At 68.0% G+C, this 16,153-nt stretch overlaps 1 protein-coding gene across 4 annotated transcripts in view; it reads right to left on the reverse strand.

Moving 5' to 3' along the window:
• Positions 1 to 16,153, reverse strand: part of KIF26A (kinesin family member 26A) — a 42,505-nt gene that overhangs the window by 6,523 nt on the left and 19,829 nt on the right. For 3 of the 4 annotated variants that reach the window (XM_067027651.1, XM_067027652.1, XM_067027653.1), the window contains 8 exons: positions 13,482 to 13,672; positions 6,916 to 7,105; positions 2,524 to 2,736; positions 1,867 to 1,960; positions 1,319 to 1,581; positions 1,019 to 1,202; positions 721 to 883; positions 239 to 401 (listed from right to left, as the gene is read on the reverse strand). In XM_067027651.1, the coding sequence (XP_066883752.1) occupies positions 239 to 401; positions 721 to 883; positions 1,019 to 1,202; positions 1,319 to 1,581; positions 1,867 to 1,960; positions 2,524 to 2,736; positions 6,916 to 7,105; positions 13,482 to 13,672 (1,461 nt within the window). Of the gene's footprint in view, positions 1 to 238; positions 402 to 720; positions 884 to 1,018; positions 1,203 to 1,318; positions 1,582 to 1,866; positions 1,961 to 2,523; positions 2,737 to 6,915; positions 7,106 to 13,481; positions 13,673 to 16,153 lie in introns of those variants that run through there. The other variant, XM_067027654.1, reaches the window with a different exon arrangement.

The raw sequence follows: 16,153 nt of genomic DNA on the forward strand, positions 1-16,153 counted from the left end.
GCCCTGAGAACACACCTACCCCTGGGCCGGGCAGAGAGAGGCCGGACAACCACGGCCCCCAGCGCGATCAGGTCCCGTTCTGCTTGGGGCGACCTCGACCGCGGGCCCCGCCGCCTCTGGGCAAGGCCATGTGGGCACAGCCCCCCCGTGACCCCAGGGCACGCGGGGCCCCGGCACCCCCACCGTGCAGGCGGGGGCCCTCGGGGAGAGGGAGGGGCAGGCGGGAGGCGGAGCCAACCTTGACCTTCTTCCTACGCAGGCGGTGGAGGTGGGCGGCCAGCTGCACGGTGCTGAGCGTCTCGGCGTGGCGGGCAGGCGCGTCGGAGACGTGGGCGATCATGGTGGTGCGGCAGTTGGCGGCGGCCAGGGTCTCCCGCAGCAGCATCGTGAGCCTGTGCTCCCTGTGGGGACCGGGGAGGGGCGGGGGTCAGGGCCTGAGGGCCCAGGGGGGATGCCGGGTGGGAGGCTGGGTTCGTGGGCTGCCGCAGGGCTGGAGGGAGGGGCCAGGCCCGGAGCCTCGGGGTCGGGGCTGACCCCCACCTCTGTTCCCCACGCCCTGGGCGCCAGGACCCCCTCCCACCCCAGCCCTCGGGCAGCAAGGCCCGTCAGGTGATGGAGGAGCAAAGAACTGAGGGGCTCAGGGAGCACAGACAACGCTGGACACGCCTGACGGGGGCTGGGCTGGGTCCCCAGGGACCCGGTCAGGAGCCCACCACTCACCTGTAGGGCACATGCTTGGCTCCGCTGACCACTGCCAAGATGACGCTGCCCAAGGCTGACAAGGACAGATACGGCGGGCCCCCAGGGGCCTCCCCACCCCTGCCGGGCGCCCCCTCACAGCTGCCCAGGTCAATGAGGTGCAGGCGGCTGCGGCCTCCAGACACTGCAAGCACAGGGCCGGAGGGTCAAGGCTCGGCCACGGGGCACCCAGACCCCGCCCCGCGGCCCACGCCCGCGACACTCCTGCTGAGAGGGAGGGCGGCGGGACCCACACCACGCAGGCGCCACGGCCACCTACTTCCGCCCCTGCCGCACTTCTCCACGCGGTACTGGTACACGTGCAGCGTGAAGAGCATGTGCGAGCTGCCCAGGGCGTCCTCGCCGCCCCCGGCCCGGCCGGTGCTGCGCGCGGCCAGTGCCGCGTCCAGGTAGAAGGCTGCCTTCTCGGCCGTGGGCGCCCGCAGCTCGCTCTGGCTCTGCAGCTGCAGACAGATGGACAGCGGGGACGGCGCCTGAGTGGCTCAGGGCCGAGCCGCCGCCCCACGCGGCCCCCCGAGCCCACCGCCCCGCCCCCCCCCCCACGGCGGCCTCGGCGTACCTGCGCCCCGCAGACAGGGTCCTCCCGCAGGTACACCCCCGGGGACTGGGCGTCCTGCAGGCTGCTGGAGGCCACCTCGGCCAGCAGGTCCCGCAGGCTCTGGCCCCGGCCGCACACCTCCACGGCCGAGACGCGGACGGAGAAGCGGGCGCCCACCCTCTCCTTGCGCTCATCAATGAGCCTGAAGAGCCAGGAGATGGCGCAGGGCACGACGCCCAGGCTCTGGGGCGAGCTGTCCTTCCCGATCATGGTGTAGGACTTGCCTGGGGGCCAGCGTGACAAGCCCTCAGAGCCCAGCCGGACCCGGCAGCTGCTTCCCTGGCCCTGCCCGGGGCCCTCGGGGCCGACCTGGGGCCACTGAGACCCCAGGGGCCTCTTCTGACCCACTCCATGGCTCTACCTTCCAGGCCTACAGGGTTTCGGCTTCCTCTCCACAAGACCCCACCCCAGGTGCCCACCTGCTGCCCATACGGGATATGCCCACCCCCCCACCCCACCCAGAAATGGCGCCCAGCAACTGCAGAGAGGGGATGGTAAGGGGCATTTACCAAGGCTCGTGTGGCCGAAGGAAAAAATGCAGCCATCGGCCCCACTGACCACCGACTGGAGCACGTCGGCCACCGTCCCCGAGCAGACCTCGGCCTGGGGAGGGGCACAGAGTCAGGCGGCCGCCCGGCCTCCCGCCACTTCTGTCTCATCACGTGCAGACAGTGAGTCCACGAGGTGGCCGAGAGGGCACCCAAGACCAAGGACACAAAAATCTCCATGTGGACACACGACACACATGGACCGGACACGGACACACACACACTCACAGCAAGAACCAGCCAGACACAGCTGGCAGGCACACTCAGTGTACACGCACACACACGGAAGTCACAGTGCCCTAGCAGCCGCGTGGGGCACAGACCACGCTGCACGCATGCACGGCACACGGGACGCACGGAGGAGCATCTCTGGGAAACGAACCACCACTCGGAAAGCTTCCATGGGGCATAGGCTCTGAAAAACTTGGCCTGAGAACCAGGCCAGGAGCTGGGCGGAGACACCACGAGGGCCGGGGAGGCCAGCAAGGAAGGGGAAACACAGCCGGCCTCCTCTCAGCGCCTCCTACCCGCCCCGCCCCCCAGAGCTGGCTCTGCACGAGAAGGCCCCGCCCCCGCCCCCGCCCCCGCCCCCGCCGAGGCCGCCATTGTCACCCTCACCTGCTCCGAGTCCTGGGGGAACACAGCATCGAAGGCAAACATCTTGGGAACGGCAGCTGTGGTGGTGTGTCGGGGGCCCGCGTCGCCTGGGGGCCCCGTGGCCGGGTCGCAGAGGGTCACCTGCTTCTTCCTCGGGTCCACCTTCAGGAAGGACGTGGACTCGGCCAAGCGCTGGGCCCCCTGCGCAGGCCAGATCCTCAGCATGACCTTCACCTGGGGAGGCGGGCAGGGCGGGCGTCGGAGCGGCCGCTAAGTACAGGGCAGGAGGAGCTCCGCGCGAGTCAGGACGGCGGGCCGGGCCCCGGCATGGGGTCCCCGCCGCAGGAACGCAGCGCCGGCACCCCAGCTCCAGGCCGGAGCGCCTCCCGTGTGAGGTCAGCCAGGCAGGGAGAAAACGAGGGCCGGCGAGAGGAGAGGCTGGCCCGGCACAGAGCGCGTCGGCACAGACCGGGGAGCGTGGGGGAGGGGGGCACAGGACGGAGGGAGGAGACTCCAGCCGCCCCAGTGAGCAGAGAGACAGAAGGACGAGGACGGTACCCAGAGCGCACCCCACCTCGATTCGGGGCTCCTCCACACCCTCTCGCTGACTCAGGCAGAGCCAGCACCAAGGGAGCCGAACCCAAAGACACAGGCCTCTGAGAGCAGGGCCACCCCACACAGGCACACCCCAGGCCCGCCAGCTCCCCGCTGGACAAGCCGTCACGGCGACCCACCCCCCAGGCCCGCACAGGCTTCAGAAGCAGGGAGGAAACGCGCTCAGAGAGGTCGACTGTCTCACCCGTGGCACACGGCCTGCCAGTGGGTCTCCTGAAATCCCAAACCCCAAATCCGAGGGTGGAGAGAGAGGGCAGCAAGACCCGGCCCGACCAGACAGGAAGGCACAGGCCCCGGCCCCTTCCGCAGGGTCCCCTCAGGGCCCCACGCACGCTCCTCTGAAGGTGTGTCCTCCAGCCCTGATGCGGAGGACAGGGGCTGCCTCAGAGCTGGGGCCTCCCCACACCCCGCAACTCCCGACCTCGGGCTCCACGCACAGCAAGGTGCAGCCCCAAGGAAAGACAGCCGTGCCCCGCCGAGGGCCACGCAGGCCGCATGAGCAGCTGACTCCCTGCTGAGGGGAGGGACGGGTGCCCCACACCCCGGCCCCCACGGGTCTGTCGAGCCTCACCTCGTCCAGGGAGCCCCTCCTCCCAGCTCCCAGCCCCAAGCCAGAGGCCGTCAGGGCCCTGGGCACATCCTCCCGCGTCTGCACCTCAGGCGGGGGGGCGGGCAGGAGTTGCGGAGTGAGGGAAGGACACGCACACGGAGGGGGATGGGCCTGACGCCTGCGGTGGCCTCGGGAGAAACGGGATCTGGTGCTTCTGACCCCAGAGCCGCTCGGAACCCCAAGGACACCTGGGGAGACTCAAACCCCTTGGACGCCTGTGCAGGGCTCCGGGTCAGCAGGACGCCAGAGGCAATCCCATCGGCACAGAACCCGGGAGGAAGAGGGCAGGATGATCCCAGAGGAGACGGGAATTCTGGATCCCCGGGCCAGGGGACATGGTGGAGAGACAGAGGGTGGGGTGGGGCGGGGGCCCGGGGTGGGAACAGAGCAGGGCTTGTCAGGGCTCGGCTGAGCTCAGGGCCCGACAGGCCACCAGGCGGCCTCTGCCACTGTGAGTCCCCCAAACACACAAAGACAGATGCAAGGCTCGCCCCGCCCACGTCATGCCAGCTCCTGGGGCTGGACCGCCAGCCCCAAGGCCCTCAAGGGAACGGAAGGCTCAGAGGGGAGAGGGGCCAGGAACCAAGATGGAAGAGCCCAGAACAAGCTACACTGCAAGCACTTCAAAACCCGCATGGAGAACACCCTGGTCCACGCGTCTTGTGTGTGGCCCAGGGGGGCCGAGTGCTGACAGGGCAAGCCACCCTGGGGGAGGGCCCCTCCCGGGAGAAGGCACCAGACTCCGGTTTCCGCTGGAGGACACCGCCCTCCGCTCTCCGGTGAAATCTCCGATTTCTCCAGTACAGTGTAAATCAAATTACCAGCCTCATCTCAGAGCCAATATTTTTCACGGGTTTAATTGTAAGTGACAGATACATAACTCCGGCGAAATTGGTTTACCGTGGGTCGTTCGCACGAGGCACCATCTACGTCCCTTCAGCATGTGGCAAATTGACATGCAAAATCGCGCCGCGGAAGGAGAGGGGGGTCCTCCGGGGAGATGCGGAAAGACATACTTTTCTATTGAGCTCCTCCAAACCTGGGCTCCATTAGGCGAGGAGAATCGATTCTCTTATTCCCCGACGACATGAACAAAACTATTTCATTTCCAAACGCCACCGCCAAGCAGACGAAAATGTGCACTTCCCAGTAATTTTGGGCAACGTTTTTTCAGCGTGAACTCCTGGCCGCTTCAGGAGCCAAATGGGTTCTGTGGATGGAAGCGCGTTCCCGGCGGGGAGGGGACATAGCGTGCGCCAGCCCCACGCCACGCTCCACCGTCCCAGCTAAATGCCCGGGTCACTGTCTGCGAGAATCCTTTCATTACCGCAGGGAAATGACAGGGACTTCACGCCACACAAGCACGTCTCCCCCCTAAATGTTCAGATATTGCAAAGCCCCGCTGAATAGCTGCCAGGTAGGGAAAAAATACATTTTGCATAAAAAGGGGCTTCCACTCCTAAGAGAGGGCCCAGGCAGCCCTGGGGGGAGGGGCCGTCTTCTTTAATACCACAAGATGATGAATTATCTTAAGTGGCACATTAATGTCAGCAATCGAGTGTAATCTAACTTTCTTTCCTCTGACAATATTAAATGCCTTTCAGGAGGCGTTTCTAACTATGTGCTATTCGTGCAAATAACATCCAGGGAGCCGGGGAGGGGGCTCTGGGGGGCACGGTGAGAGGACCAGGACGGGTGGCCACGGGCTCCCTGCCTCAGGGGACCAGGGCACAGCAGTAGTCTGCCGGAGAGAAGGGAGGAGCCCCCGCCCTGGAATACTTGGGTGCGGGGCCTGGGCCCAGGGGGACGGGGAGGCCTGCTGGAGCCCCAAGTAACACAGAGGCAGTAAGAAAGCAGGGTCTGCGCCACGAGGCTCCTCAACCCTCCAGCCACCCAGCCCCTACCCGGCCGGGCCCAGTGACCAGGCACAGAGTTGCTTCGAGCCCCTCCCCCACGGCCAGCTCGCGGTGTCCTGCCTCTGGCCCCAGCACTCCCACCGCCCAAGCAGGGCCCAGACTCCCCACTTCAGCAAGCGCCCTGGGGGGACACGTCTACCGCGGTCTCAGGGCATGGTGGTGATGGGGTGAGGGAAGGCTTCTTGGACGTCCGGACACAGGGACTGACCTCCGGGAGGTGCAGTACAGAGGCTACAGCAGGAGGGCCAGGGGGAGGCGGGGTGGGGGCCTGGGGAGCCCCCTGCAGATGCATCAGACCCCTCTGCAGACCCGTCACTAGGAGCAGGAGCCCCCGGGGGCGCGTCCTAGGCGGCAAGACAGACTGAGTCCAGGGGTGCGTGGAGCCCGCCCCCCCCCACCACCAGCTCTGCAGGGCTTGGGCCTCTGGGCGCTGGCAAGGCCGGACCCAGTGCCCGGGGGGGCGGCCGCCACCCTCAGGGAGGGCCAGAGCGGGGCAGAAGGCCGGGGAAACGCGATGGGGCGCACGCTCGGGGCGGGGGGGTCCAGTCGTCACCCCAGAGCCGCGTGGCCCCGGTGACGGGCCCAACCCCGCTGCGCCTCGGTCTCGCACCCTCCAGAGGCACAGAATCCCGCCACTAATGCACTCACACAGAGCCGCGCACGCAGGCCCCGACCCAGACTCGGGGGGCCGTCACAGGCAACCCAGATGGGACCAGGACAGAACCCGCTCTCGGCCGAAGGCCACAGGAGCCAGGAGGCAGCCGGCCTGGGACGGGGCAAGGCCCTTCTCCGCGCTGCGCCCGCTCCCCACCTGAACCCCGGCAGCGCCCTGACTCAGCTGCTCCCCGGCTTCTCACGTCCGGCTGCAGCCGGGCTTTGCCAGGACTCTGGATAGCTGAGGGATCCCAGACCCCCTGAGGGCAGCATACCAACAGAGACGAGGCAAGGGGGCTCCTGGGGCCAGACCCCACCTGAGTCCCAGGAAGCCCTGGCCATCTCGCCCCACACCGAGACCAGCCCGTGCCCCTGAGACCCTCCCACCCGCTCCCTGTAGGCCCGCCACAGTCTCCCAGGCTCCCCGCCTCCAGCTGGAGCCGTCAAGGTGGGCCTGGGCCTCCATCACCCCATCTGTACACTCTCCGGCCTGGTCCAGCCCGGGAGAAGGACGCACGAGGGGATGCTGCATCTCCCGCTCCCCCCCACCGCACCTGCCCAGACACCCCAGCCTTGCACCGCCCCCCGGGGTCACCCCCAAGTCAGGGCAGGGCCTACCTTTCCGACACCGCTGGGGTTGTCCTTGGCCTTGGAGGCAGCCCTGAGCAGGCAGGGGGGCACAGGGGGCGGCCACAGCTGCAGGACCCCACTGAAGTCTGTGGGGTAGGTGGAGGCTCCGCGGGCGGCGGGGGCCGGCGGCGGGTGGGGCTTCTTGCGCTTGGAGGCCAGGCTGAGCTTCTGGGCAGCCCTGGGGAGGGGAGGGGCGGAGAGGGCAGGGGGGGGGCGGGGGGAGGGGAGGGAAGGGGCGGAGAGGGCAGTGCGGGCGCTCAGAGCTGTCCCGCCACCTGCCCCGCCCTAAATGCGGCTACACGGCCGCAGGTCATTCCCCCCCAGCCAAGCAGGGGCCCCCGGGGCTGGGGCCGCCATGTCCAGCCCCTGGCAGCTCTGCCAGTACAGGCCAGGTGACAGGGGCCCCCGGCAGACACGGGACCCCGGTCCCTCTCCACCCCCCGCGCTGAGGGCATCCTTTCCCCCACCCTCTGCCACCCCAAGTCCCCAACTCAGCGGCTGGGGCAGGAAGGCACATGCTGGGGTCACAGCCACTCACAGGCTGCGTGACCCACATGTGGTGACTTAGCCTCTCTGTGCCTCGGTTTCCCCATCTCTAACACGGGATGACATGACCACCAGAGGCCCTCGTGTGTAGCCCTGAGGAGTGAATGCATTCAAGGCACCCAGCACAGGAGACACAGGCGGGCCGGGGTCCAGATGGCCCGGGCCTCCGTCCACCCCCCACCCGGCCCGCCTCCCCGGAGAAAGGGGCTGGAGGCCAGAGTAAGGCCAGCTCAGGGCCGAGAGAACCTGCCCACCAGGCCCGCAGGCAGCCCCCCACCGCCCCGCCCAGCTGCCCCTCTCCCGGTCCTGCTGCGCCCGCCCTCCTTCTCCCAAAGCCGCCAGGCCCCTGAGTCTAACCCGGGCCCCCCAGAGGGTCCCGACAGGAGGGCCTGCACCCTCCGGGCACACAGCCCCTCAGCCCACCTCCAACTCGGAGGGGCTGCCGGCGTTTTGCTTAACTCCTCTCATCTTTCATAGCAGTTGTCTTTTAAGAGACTCCAGGGACGGCTTTCCTCCTAGCGAGGTGTCATCGGGGAAAATAAAAGTAATCTATGGTGTGGGACGGACCCCTCCTAATGCAGTGGGGCGGCTGGTGCAGGCCTGGCGGGGGCCCGTGAGCGGAACCCACGAGCTGACCGGACCACTCGGGCCGGGGCCCTCAGCCGGAGGCGCGGCCCCGACTCCTGCCTGAGCCCACGTGCCCTAAACCCAAGACCGCCTGAACGGAAGTCCTGCGTCCCGGCCCCCATCCCCATGGCGCCCAAGGATCGCACACGGGGCGGAACGGGCGCTGACACCGTCCCCAGGCACAGGGTGAGGGGCCAGGGGCAGAGGAACGCAGAAGGGAAGGCCAGGGGAGGCGGCTAGAGCGGGCAGGATGGGGACCGGGCGCCAGCTCAGCTCCTGGGGCTCCTCCCGCCCCGCCCACCCCCAGCCCGCCAGCTGCCCTGGACCCCGGCCATCCTGGGTTAGGCCACAGCTTGCCGCCAACCACTCCCACGGGAAGAAGCTGCAGCCCGACTTGGAGGACCTGGAGGATGTCAGGGTCCAGCAGGCAGCCCCATCCCCGGGCGCTGCCCCAGGGCAGGGACACCCAGGGCAGGTGGGCTGGCCCTCAGCCTACCCGGGCGGGGCGGGCTGGGGAAGCGGGGACACGGACCGGTGCCGGTAAAGGTGGAGAAGGCCCGGTGCACTGGGCTCCCCAGTTCCACGTGTGCTCAGCAGTGCCGTCCCCGGGACATGGGGGGAGGGTAGCACAGGGACTGCCCAGCACCAGCCTGTCCTGGGAGGCGACGGCTGGGCCCCCAGGGAGACTGGATAGGTCAGCAGACCACCACGGCCGAGCTGTGTCCCCCGCTCCCGTCACAGCTGGCTCCCTGCTCCTCCCTAGGTCGGGCAGGGCCACCCAGGGTCCCCGAGGCTGCGGCGGGGGCACCCTAAAATCCCAAGGCTCAAGGGGACGTGACGGCCAGGAGGACGGGTAAGGCGCCGGGGGAGACAGGACAACATCCGGCTGCACGGCCGGAAGGCAGTGCCTTGCCTGGTGCTCAAGGCCACAGACGGCTCTGCACCCTCTGTGACCCTGTCAGGAACCAGGGTGTCCGGCACAGACCTCAGCCCCCCCTCCGTCACCCTCAGGTCCCAGCAGCAGAGCACGGGGAGGTGTCCCTCCCCGCCGGACACGCCCAGGTCTTGCCTGGACAGAGGCTGGGCCCGGAGCCATCTGGGGTCCCGCCAGCCCCACGAGGCTGGAATGGTACCGGCCGGGCATCTCTGCCCCGTGGTCTGACCTAACTCGGGGCACCCCCTCCTCCCTCCCTGGCCCTGGGTCAGCCCCCCGCGGGGCTGGGAGCTGAGAAGCTGTGCCCAGCCTGCCCAGCCCTCCAGGTCTCTGCTCTTACAGGCTTGCCTCGCCGGGCGTGACTCAGAGGTCTCGGGACAGCACTGTCTCTTGTGACGACATCCAGCTCCCTTCAAAGGTGGGACAAGCCCGGCAGCCACTGAGCAACTGCACCTCAGCTCACGTGGTCTGGGGGTGGTCTCGGGAGGGTCCCAGCCTTCTGGGTGCACAGACCTGGCTTCCAGGCAGTGGGGGTGGGGGAGGAAGGGATGCCAGGCTTCACAGAGGCTAAGAGAACACACAGGCGCCACACTCAGGACCCCGAACACCCACCGCATTGTTGGGGAGGAGGGTTGGGGTACAGGGTACTCAAGGCAGAACCCGCAGGGGGCGTGTGGGCACGTCTGAGTGGTCTGGCTCTAAAGAGGAGACTTGGAAAAGCAGGAACTTCACCTGCACGCGCAGCTCTCCTCATCCTCAGAGGACACCTCCCCCGGGAGGCCTGCCCTGATGCCCCCACCCTGGGCTTCCCCAAACCCTGTGCCTTCTGCTACCACAGGAGCCATTCCACGCCCTGAGCCACAGGTTTACACGGCTGTGTCCCATCAGGTGGGGGCTCTGGAGGGCAGGGGTTTGCCAAGCCCAGGCCTAGAACACAAGGAAGCTCGGGATTGGGCCGTGAGGGAGGGAAGGAGGGAGGGAGTGAACTAATGAATGAGTGAGGGACCGAGCTCCTCCAACCTCCCTCTGAGCCCCCAGCCCTCTCACCTAATCCCAGAGGCCTTTCCCCAGGCCCGCTGGCCCGGGCCATTAATTCACATAAAGAGAAAGGAAAATATTTGCCTTTTTACAAAGAAAAACTGCCTCTTCCAAACAAGAAGGTAATTTCACAGGCACTTGGCCTTGATGGTGAGGCCCTTAATCACCCTGAGGGACACACGGGCCTCTTTGGATGTGTGTGGGGGTCAGTCACGGCCAACCCAGGGCTTCCTGCTCGGGCCGCCTGGAGGCCGGCGGAGCAGGCCACGTGCCACGTGCCACGCCCCACGCCTGCATCCCCCCTCGGAGCTGCCTGCTAAGGGGACCTACGCCTCCGAGGCCGAGGCCCAAGGCGCTAGCAGCCCTGACCTGGACCCCTGCTCCCTGCCGTGGCCCGCTTGCATTTTCCACGTCCCCTGGGAACTTCATGCTGAGGCTACGAAGCTGCCTCGCACACCCTGCAGGTGAGGGACGCCTCTCCGCGGGGCCCTGCTGCCCGTGCGCCTCTGGGCGGCACCCGCTCTGGCTCTGGGCCTCTGCCAGGTGCCACACCTGGCGTTCCGTGGCCTGGGCACCCGGGCTGACATTCCGTGGCCTGGGCACCCGGGCTGACGTGGGGAAGGGGGCTCCGCTGAGGCTGCAATGGGGTGGCAGGGGTGCCTATGAGTGCAGGGGGCTCCTGCGGCCGAAGGAACCCACCACTCCCCCTGCCCTGCACCTGCCCAGAAGACCCCCCAGCAGTTCTTCCCCCGCCATCGAGATCCAGGGGTCTAGGAGGTGAGCCCAGGAAAGGCCCAGAAGCGCGGGTAGGAGAGAGCGCTGATGGACGCACCTCGGGGGAGGAGGGGCTGCAGAGGCAGAAAGGACGGGGACATCGCACGGCGGGGAGTGAGAGAACTCGGGAAGGGGGAGTCAAGGTCACCAGAGCCTCCGGAGAAAATGCAATTACTGGCGGCCCGGCCTTTTCAGGACCCTGGTGGGGGCTGGCACGCTGAGCTCTCGGTCACAGCTGTGGCTGCAATGCCCAAGCGACCCACCCAGCCCAGCAGAGGGGCGCAGGGCGCCGGGCCTCACCCCTGGGCCCTATGCCCTGTAACAAGACCCCGGGCGCCAAGCCACCCACAGAATCACCCCCACCTTGGCTTGCCCACAGCGGGGCGAGGGGCTCGGAGGTGGTCGGGAAGGCCCACGGCTAGCGTGCCCACAGGGAGTGCTCGGGGCCAGTGGAGAGCCCAGCTCCTGACCCCACCCTATCCCGCCTCCACCTGGCAAACACTGGACTCCTACTCAACCCTCAAAGCCTGTGTCCTGCGACACTGCTCGGCCCCTTCGAAGGTTCCGTGCTGCCGTCAGAGGCTGACAGACCCCACCCCGACCCCCGACTACCAGGAACATCCAAGGGGCAGGGCGTGGGCTGGGTGTCAGCTTCGCCCCCAAGATGCCCAGTGAGGGATGCAGGTGGAAGCACGGAACACGCGCTCAGCTCATGCCCGAGGTCCCCCCAGGGTCCAGCAGCTCCTGGTCTTTGGGGACTCTGGACAAGCTCCTTCCCCCTCGGAGCCACAGCCCCACAAAACAAAGAAGGGCACGTACAGCTGAGAGCACCCCACCTCACCCCAAGAGTGAAGGGTGCCACAGCCCCAAAGAGCAGAGGGTTTGGGGCCCAAATCAGGCACGAGCTGGAGACGGTGTTCCCATCAGGAACACCCACCCCACGACGTGGCCCACGACGTGGCCCACGACCCTCCGGAAGCCGCTGTGACTGGGGGGATCCAACAGGCTGGAAGTAATGGCGGCCGGCAGCGCCCCCCCCCCCCACCGCCGCCCCACGCCTTGTAGACCAGCACCCGGCCCCCAAGCCTGAGCGCTTGTTTCTATGGTAACTTCCCAAGGTCAGCGGAGGCAGCCTAGCTCGGCTGGAGACAAAAGGCGCGCCCGTCCTGAGGGCCCTGGGTCGCTAATGGGCCAGTGTGGCCCCCAGACCCCTGGAGCTGGTCCTCCTCCTCAGAGGGTCTCAGGCTTGAAATCCCCCAGCAAGCACAGCCTGATGGAGCGCGGCCGCTGCCCGAAGCCCAGCGGCAGAGACTAGCCGGGCCAGGACACCTCCGGAGGCCCCCTTTGCCCCTCTCGTCCCCTCCACAGGGCTCCCGGGCCCTCCGGGCAGGCCCCACCCGCCCGCAGCCAGAGTCCCAGCCGGGCTCTCGGCACCTACCTGGGGCGGTGAGCCCGCACAGGGCCACGGTGCCGTGCTCACCAGCCCGGCGCCCCCCAACGCCCCACCGCGTGCCCACCGCTGGGCCTAGCTGACGCGGCGCGGGCTCCCGGGGTCCGGGGACCGGCTCCTCAGCGCCCGCGGGGGCTGCTGATGGGACAGCGACCCGTGCCGGGCCAGCCATCACCACTCATGACCACCGTCACCTCCCGCGTTCCCCACACCGCAGGGGGAAGCTCGGAACCCAAGGGCATCGCCGGGGGGGGGCGCGCAGGTGGGAGAAGGGACCCCCCGCTCCCGCGCGCCACTCCCCACCACCCCGCGCACACAGCGCCCCGGCCTGCCGGGCCTCGCCCACGCCAGCCGACGGCCCAGGACCTGGTGTCTGCGGGGCCACGCAAGGCAGGCATCCCGGGGACGCGGATGGAGCAAACGCTGGGCTCGGGTCGGCCCCACGCACCGGAGCTCAGGCCTGGGACGGGGACCCGCTCGGCTCCTGCTGACGGTGGAGCCAGATCTGACAGCAGAGCCGTGAGGGGATGGATGTGCCAGCAGCTCCCCAGGAGGGGGAGCCCGGTGGGGTGGGGGGGCGGGTACAGCCGGCCCCCAGGACCGCCTCCCAGCTCACCCCAACCTCCTCGGTCGTCCGGGGAGGCTCCCCCGGGCCCGTTCCACTCCTGTGCTCCCCGACTGCAGGGACAGCTGCCCTGAGAGCTGCCTCTCCTGCCTCCCATGGCCCCCACCTCCCTCCCGCCGGCCCCGGCTCAGGGCCGCCCGAGGACATCCACCGTCCACAGCTGAGCGTCCCCCCGCTGGGCCAGCGTCCTCTCAGGGCCTCACAGACATCAGCTCGCTGCCCCTCTGAGGAAACTGAGGCACAGAGAGGTTACGTGACTTGCCCAGGGTCACACAGCTCGGAGGGGCAGAGTTCGAACCCCGTCCTCGGCTGTACCCCACCGCCAGGGCGAGAGGCCTCCACTCACACTGCGGTCGACGTGGCGCCCTGAGAGGCCAGCGGCCGGAAGGACGGCTGCGAGCTCCCGTTCTGCTCGACTGCCAGCAGCGCGAGGCCACCCATCTCCCCGGGAAGGCCCGCAGGCCGCCAGGCCAGGGGCTGAGGTCCCCAGGCCCCCCTCACACCGTCCGCGTCCAAGCTGCCCCCAAGCCAGGCCCCGGCCCTGCCCCAGGAGGACGTACCTGAGGAAGAAGGAGGCTGCGGCTGACGGGCCCGTGGAGGCCCCCGCTGGGGTGCCCGGGGCTGCGGTGACCAGGGCCGTTGCGCAGGCCCCACCGCGGCTCCATGTCTTCGACGCGCCATCAGGGCCCACGGAAGGGGCGCCGTCCCGGACCGTGTCTGCCACCGCCACCGCGGCCACCGCTGCTTCAGCCTGGAGGGAAGCAGGGAGCCCGCGTGAGGGACAGGCACCCGTCCCTCACCGGGGAGTCGGGGGGAAGCAGGCCCGCGCGCCCCGGAGCCCAGCAAGCTCCCCGGGCCCTGCGTGCACGGGACCAGCCGGCTCGGGGAGTGGCTGGAGCAGAGGTGGGCACAGACGCCCGCCCAGCGACTGGACTCTCCAGCCCCTGCCCCTTCCAGTTCCAGGAACACAGGCACCACAGTGGTCAGGAGCGATGGACAGACCACCCCTCGCCCCTGGGCCATCTGTCTGGGAGCGCCAGAGGCACCACTGAGAAGAAGCCACAGTAAATATTTGTCACAAGCACTAATTGCCCCGTGTATGATAATACGTCGTCTTCCCGTCACCTGAAATACTACTCTGGCATTTCCAACTAATTAGCTAAAATAAATTCTGGAAAGGCAGACAGCCTCGTAACGAAGCACAAAGGTAATTAAACGCTCCCCGGGACGGCGCTGGCAAACTTGAGATACGGCCACCGTATATTACATTTACGCGCACGTGTCGGGCCCTGGACCCCCAGGCCAGACCTGGCCCCGGAGGGGGGTGGACGCCGGCCCCCCCAGCCCCATGCCCTTCTCCAAGTGCCCCAGCCTCCAAGGCGCCCCAGGCACCACAGCCCGGTCCCTGGGGCTTCTGGCTTCACTTGGCCCTGTCCGGGGCATCCTCTGTACCTGGATGAAAGGACAGGGGCCTGTCTGTGAGGAACCCAGGGAGCAACCACACTCTAGAGGGCCTAGCGTCCTTGGGGTCTCCCAAGTGACACGGCCACAAGCCAGGGTGGCACTTCAGCAGAATAAGCCACCATGGGCCCCAGGAGGAATGTTCCGGCAGGAGGTCCCACCACCCCCACAGCAGCATCCCTCCTCACCATGGCAGGGGGTCTCACCCCACCCGGCCCGTGGTCAGCACCAGCTCCCAAAACCCCCCTAGGGACACAGCAAAACCATGTCTGCAAAGGAAGTTCAAAGGGAGCTCCAAACCTTAGGCTGGACGGACGCCGAGCACCCCCACCTGGCCCCCCTGCAGCACCAGCAGCACCCCCAAGGCTGCAGGGACAGGTCAGTGGCAGAGAAGGGCCAACCTGGAATAGTCCAGGCCCTCGCCAGGCACTGTGCTAGCGCGCCACACCCTGCCACCTGCCTTGCATCTGCCTATAGGGCAGGAACTCCTATGCATCCCTCAGAACCCAGTCCGGCCAGCCCTATCCTTCTCCAGGCCACTCCCTGTGCCTGCCCTGGCCTCTCCCAGCCCTCAGACCTCCCCCAGATTCCCCCAGTCACCCTAGTGCCGCCCACTCACAGAGAAACAAGGCCAGGCTCAACTACCCAGCACCAGATTCTCCCATCCCCCAAGCTTGCATGAGCACCTAACGCATGCCAGGAATCAGGAGGCCCCGGAGGGAGCCTCTACACCTGCCCGGTCTCGTCCACATCCATGGCACCTTGCCTGGCACATAGTAGGTGTTCAATAAATCTGTCCTCCAGGAGCACACGGCATGGCAGGGACACACGGAGCTCGGCCAGGAGGTGGGCCCTGTGCCCCAGGGCAAGGGGGGGCGGCTGCAGGAGCAGAGGGGCACCCGCTCACGGGGAACATTCCACAAGGTGGGGGGTGGTCAGCCAGGCCTAGACCTGGGCGACGGGAACCGCACGCTGCTTCTCCTCCAGGCAGCCATGCAGCTCAAGGCAAACGTGAGTGACGCAGGGCAGCCAAGGGCCCCGACAGCCTGTACGCTGCCTGCTTCCCCTGCGGCCTTACACGCACGTGACGAGCGATGCTCCCTCACCTCAAACGTCAGTCGCCTTTCCGTCACTTAACATACGTGCTCCCCATGAGAGATCGACACTCCTTTTTCGCGCGGAGCGGTGGAGGACAGGACTGATGTTAAAAGCTGCGTCACCCACAGGGCCTGGCCTGGGTCTGGCTGAGCACCCCCCTGTGAGCAGCGCATGGCCGGGGGCCCCCGGGGGCCGGAGCAGAGCTCACCCCCGCAACACCCCGGGTACCCACTGCTCCAACTGGCCCGAGGCGGGGCCCACGTCCAGCGGCCCAGGCTGGCCCGGCCACGCTGGCCAGCGAGGCCGCCTGGACGGCAGGGGCAGGGCTGTGAGGTCACGGCCCCACACGGCCCTCCACCCACTCCCGCGGGGCCCGAGCATCCCACCTCCCATGCCGGCATCTCTGCCTTCAGCCAGAACGTCCGGCCCCACCAGCAATGGTGCAGACCACCCAGCCTGCCTACAGCCGGCCGAGCCCCACACTGACCTGTCGGGGGTCCCGCACGCGCCTCGGCTCCGCCAGCCCACGAGCTGCCAAGAGCCGGCTCCGGCCACCGGGAGGCCGCCGCCGATTCCTGCCGGAAGCAGAGCCCAGACGCGCCAAAAGAAGCCGAGGGGGTGGGGGAGGGCGGCGGGAGGGCAGACCACGACACGACACAGCAGGGGGACAGCA

The sequence above is a fragment of the Kogia breviceps genome, chromosome 3 (genome assembly GCF_026419965.1).
Source record: "Kogia breviceps isolate mKogBre1 chromosome 3, mKogBre1 haplotype 1, whole genome shotgun sequence".
Classification (NCBI taxonomy): Eukaryota; Metazoa; Chordata; class Mammalia; order Artiodactyla; family Physeteridae; genus Kogia; species Kogia breviceps.